Source organism: Lepisma saccharinum, chromosome 1 (genome assembly GCF_977018435.1).
Source record: "Lepisma saccharinum chromosome 1, izLepSacc3.1, whole genome shotgun sequence".
Classification (NCBI taxonomy): Eukaryota; Metazoa; Arthropoda; class Insecta; order Zygentoma; family Lepismatidae; genus Lepisma; species Lepisma saccharinum.
This window is the reverse complement of record NC_139229.1, coordinates 216,766,221-216,771,967: the sequence shown is the minus strand read 5'-3', so window position 1 is coordinate 216,771,967 and position 5,747 is coordinate 216,766,221. Positions and strand designations below refer to the sequence as shown.

The 5,747-nt window shown below is 35.1% G+C and overlaps 1 protein-coding gene across 1 annotated transcript; it reads left to right on the top strand.

Moving 5' to 3' along the window:
* Positions 1 to 534: 534 nt before the first annotated feature.
* On the top strand, positions 535 to 4,137 carry LOC145991888 (uncharacterized). Its single transcript, XM_083127924.1, has 3 exons — positions 535 to 566; positions 3,179 to 3,227; positions 3,733 to 4,137. The coding sequence occupies exons 1-3, from the start codon at positions 549 to 551 to the stop codon at positions 4,083 to 4,085; spliced, it is 420 nt and encodes a 139-aa protein (XP_082984050.1). The 5' UTR covers positions 535 to 548; the 3' UTR covers positions 4,086 to 4,137.
* Positions 4,138 to 5,747: the final 1,610 nt, after the last annotated feature.

Here is a 5,747-nt window from a genome sequence, read left to right as displayed (position 1 = left end):
TATACAGAGGGGACAAATTTTTCATGAGAGTACACTCTCACGCAAGGAAGAAAATTTGTTATTACAACAATAAAAATATTCAATTCACAACTATCAAATATTATTAGCAAAGGCTGTAAGACTAGAAAATAAACATAACAACAAACTCATCAGATATCGTTGACAACTGCCATCCACCATGGAGTGGTTAGTAAATGTGTTGTTTGGTTAGAAAAGATTTATTTCTTGGCAAGGGATGGATGTTACTTTTCCATTGCAAATTACATAAGTTAGTGTTTACGTATCACAGGACAATGTGCAGTATTATATATTGAAGATATATTGAAGTACAACTCGCATATTAAGACAGTTCAGTGAGCCATTTATAAACAAGAAGATTCTGGCCAAGAAACCTGCACAAGAGGAAACGATTTCTAGAGAGGAATGAAAAACCAAAGTGAAACAATGATTTCTTTGTAGCGTTTAGTTTCCTGGCAGGTTCATATAAAACAAGCTCCATTTCGTTTTCTCGTCACTAATTCTTTCAACGTCTAGGCAAGAAATCGAAAATGGCTTTCAAGAACGTGGTAAGTGTGAATTTTATTTATATGAATTAAAAACATTAGTTTAGATATTTTCGGTTTGCTTCAGGTACGAAAAAATCTGCTTGGGATTGTATTAGCAGATTTGTTATTTCATACTTTTAACGCCAGACTGAATCATCCAAAGACTGTAACATAGAGATGGGTTCTACATCATATTTAATGCCATATCTGAGTTCATCTAACAATACGACCAAAGATTATGAATTTTAATTATATATTGAGATTCTCATGCCAAATATGTTTCTTTTTTTGTTTCTTGTCGTTGTATTAAAATAATTCTGACGTCTCAGAAATATCACAGCTACAATTCATATACAATAGTTGAAATTTTTCGTGTAGTATAATTATTGTATGAAAATATACTGCTGGACAAAAAAAAACGGACACCTTAATATTTGACATCTGAATTGCAATTACTTATGAATTACGCTCTCAGTTAAGTATTGAACAATTGAACATTCATTATTGAACATTTTGCATAGTTTTCCATTTACTATTTATTTATTTATTTACTCGTATTTACTTATTTGGGACACCTAGTAGGCTCAAAATTAATTTCATGCAATTTTGTTTTAATTTATTGATTTTCAATTCCTGTTGATGTTATTTTGTTTAATGTCTAGAGAGGCATGAATTTTGGTTCATAGTAACCATAGTAACAGATATTATTGATATTGTCATTTCTGGTGTTTATCTTGCAAGTGTATTGTAAGTTTGCTAGCTTGAAAATGAGACGTGAAGAGGTAGTAAAAAGCAGTAGCTCTTCGTGATGATGGTCGTATATTGCTAGGGTGCTAAATATAGCACAAAGTACTATCAATGAAGCTCTCAGACGGTATGATGCAACTTGTTCCTATGGTAGAAGACCGGGTTCTGGTCGGAAACGATGCACAACAGCACGGGAAGATCGTTTCATGTGTATCATAGTCTTAACGGAACCATCGTACGTCTTCAAATATTGTGGCACAGCGTTTGAGAAATGTTCATAGAGCTGTGGTTTCTTCACGAACAGTTCGTAGAAGACTAAATGAAAGTGGTTTATCATCTCGGAGGCCGGCTACACGTTCCAGGTTGTTAGCACGTCACCGGAAGCGAAGACTGGAATTTGCTACACAACACTTACATTGGAATGTGGAGCAGTGAGAAAAGGTTTTATTCTCCGATGAGTCAAAATTCAACCTACGTTCATCAGACGGGTGTGAACAAGTGTACAGAAGACCTAGTGAGCGTTATGCACAATGTTGTTTCGTTGAAATAACACCCTTTCGAGGCGGTGGTGTAATGGTCTGGGGAGGTATTTTTTTACAAGGACGTACAGAGTTGGTTCTTGTAGAGAATGGGGCAATGACAGCTCGCAGGTATATTACAGAATGTTTTGCAGATCATGTAGTACCATATGCACCATTCATAGGCCCAGATTTTGTTTTTATGCATGACAATGCGCGTCCTCACATTGCAAATATTGTCACGGAGTACCTGGACAAAGTTGGGATTACGCGATGAGAATGGCCACCACAAAGTCTGGACCTAAATCTGATAGAGCATGTCTGGGATCAACTGAAACGACATATCAGAAACCGTGCAATAGTTCCAGGAACAATTGAAGAGCTAAGACTTGCTATTCAAGAAGAATGGGAGCAATTGGACCAAGAAGTGATTGCCAACCTTATTCGAAGTATGCCACGGAGGTTACAAGTTGTAATTGATGGCAGGGGAGGTAACACCCGCTACTAGACAGCTTATATACCCCACCAGTAGCACTTAACAATATTAAAACAAAATATTGCTAAGATTTTTTTTTCTAATTTTTTTGGTAGTTTTCTGTAACTTTCGTTTATGTTCTAATTTAACTTATTAACAATAAATTTTAATTTGCTTTCTGTTGAATATATTCAGGTTTTTTTATTTCCAATAATTTCTGCAACATTTAGTTAGCCTTCGAATCAGAATTTATGCGTTATCACAAAAAATGCGTGTCCGGTTTTTTTTGTCCAGCAGTGTATAACAAATGAGATCTTCACGACTACTTGAAAATTATTTGTGATTGTAATTCAACTAATTTCCTTCCTTTAAATCACAGTGAAAAGTAACAATATTACAAAAAAACTACTTTGAGGATTCATAGATGAAGAGAAGATGGAGAATGTCAGAATTAGTTGTAGCAACATAGTGTACAGAAATTTATATTCAACCACAGTTTGTTTGCTACATGGAAATTTGTATCAAGTATCAAGAAAACATTTATATCGATATTTTCATTCGAATTGGTAAATTAAATTTATTTCTTAGACGAAAAGAAAATATTTTCTTTCAATGAAAACATTTTAAAATCAGTTTTCCTTAACTTTGCGTGCAGTATATGCTGAAGAGAATGAAAATAGCACACTATATTTTAGTTGAATTCTAAGAAGGGGTTATTTGAATTTCAAGGAGCATAAAAGTTTTTAAAACAGAAAATAGAATTTAAGTGAATACAGTAATTGATTCTTCTTCATTAAATTATATTTAATTTAATCTATACGTACTACTGTCATTGTGCTAGTAGATTTAAATAATTGAGAATTCTGTTACCAAATCTTCTTCTATAATTTCAGATCTCCATCATCGCTGTTGCTTTGATGATGATCGTTAGATCAAGCTATGGTAAGTATCAGATTACAGTATCATCTGTATATAGAAATTTAAAATGTATGTCTTTGTAATTGGATATTGTCTTGTTAGAAAGATTTTCCTTTTAAGTTTAACATCAAGTTTGAAACTCGTAGAAGAATCGAGATTTGAAATTAGTTTTCATTGATAACGTTTTTGAAACATAAGTACCTCATTTATTTTACAGAAATAATATACGAAATTGGATTTTAACATAAACAGTGAAGACAATACATTAAATAACAACATGCTTTACAAATATATATTAAATTTATAACTAGTGGTATAAAAAATGTAAAAATTGATACAAATTAATTTTCATTTCAACCATATGTTGAGATGACCAGTCTTTGTCTATGAACTATTAAATTAAATTCTTCGTCGGTATATATTATGTCAACACGTACACAATTTATTTAATATCATTTCACTACTTCTAAAAATTGCAAATACAGCACAATATCCCTGGTTAAAATTTGACGTTTCCCTACAATTCTAGCTGTAGGAATCTCCGGAGTGAGCAGCCAGAACAACAACAAAATCGCCATCGCCACCCACCCTGTTGTTGACTACGGTCTTGGAGGCTACGGAGGACACGGTCTTGGAGGCTACGGAGGATACGGTCTTGGAGGTTACGGAGGATACGGTCTTGGAGGCTTGGGAGGATACGGTCTTGGAGGCTACGGAGGATATGGTCTTGGAGGCTACGGAGGATATGGTCTTGGAGGCTACGGAGGATATGGTCTTGGAGGTTACGGAGGCTTAGGTGGATACGGTCTTGGAGGACGGGGAGGTTACGGTGCTGGTCTTGGCTACGGTCTTGGCGGCATTGGATACGGATATTACGGTTAAATATACTTTGTGTATGTATGAACAGCTTATTCACGATCTTTAAACTAGTGAAAATTAAATGATATTACGTGTGAAATTAACTTTTGTGTATTTCTTCAATGATACATCATATTGATCATTTTACCTTGAACCTTTCTACTTCATCTGCATAAGAGCAGAAGCACATTTAATAGATTGGGGAGCCTCAACTACGTTTAACTCAAAGTGGCATCTACATCCTACTAAAATTCAAGAATTTATCATCATACTTACGTCTACTACTAGGTACGTTAAAAGTAGTTATTTGTAGAGAAGGTCAACTCACTCATTGAATGTTTGAGAAGAAAACATTGATCTCGAACTTTAGTGACGTACTGTCTTTTAATTTTTATTTAGTTTGGTTCTTGTAATCTAGCGCCACTTTTATGCCACTTTTGGCTATTCGCGACGATGATGATGAGTGATGATATGATGAAATTGATGAAGGGACATTCACAATGAACATTCATGCCGGAATTCAAACGCGGTACCACTGGCTTCGTAGACGTTATCTTGTGGTGAAGCGTTTTTATGGATATGAATTGTTACGAAAGCATAATTAAAAATATTCAAACAAAGAATTTGATTCATGGATATTTGTGAGGAGTATAGTAACACAATTACACGTAATTTATTTGTAAATGTACAGGGATGAATTGGATCCAAAAAGGGATAGTCTTGGGAGGGAGACAGGACGAGGGGACAGAATTGTCGACCGGGAGGAAAGAAGAACCGTAGAACTTAAAATACGTGAGCATTAACTAAATAGAATATAAAATTATCACTTACGTCGCCTGTAGCCCTAGGTTCTTCATTATTTTAATTTTAATTTTCCTTAATTCGCCCTGCGTTTCCTGCAGCTTAGCTTCACACTTCCCTTCGGTCTGCAAGAAGCACCAAACAACTTGTGCATCAATATCCGAAGGAGAAGAAAAGCTTCTTGGAGAAATTATTGAAGAGTGCGAAAACAGAGAGACAGGAATGAACAAGGATTCCAAGCTACAGGATCTACATTGTCTTCCAATACTCTCAGCAAATATTCAAGACAATTCCTTTAAAACAGCTTTACATATATCGGATGTGATGGTGAATGAAATTTTAGGAGAGTGTTTCACGGACAAAGCCATCATTTTGTACCGACTGCGTGAAGACACCTGAGAATTATAATACAAAAGAGAATGGATTGGAATAAAAGCAAGAATGCGAGGAATTCGCTTGGAAAATCATTGGCTGCCTTAAAAGAATTAACAGTGAATTAACTAATGACTAATGAGGTATATGAGAGAGAAGAGCTTGATGGTAAATAAGGCAACCTTTGGCAACACCAATCCGAGAAATGACAACAAAAGATGAAGGAATAGAAGACATGAGGAAGCAGACCCTCCATACCTATATAAATCGAAAGATACATGAATCAGATTAAAACAGAAGCTATTTGAATCCAGAAAGTAGATAAGATATTCGACCAAGAAGAGGAGGGAGAACGTTCAGGCCGTAACTGCCCATATACAATCATTGGCATAGTATTCCTGAAATTTAATATTAAAATTAGCACATAATTAAACTTTATACAGTGTTATCATGGAAATGGGATGTTGGGTGGGTGGGTTATGACTTGTTCTGTGTCGGCGGATGGTCTTGTTC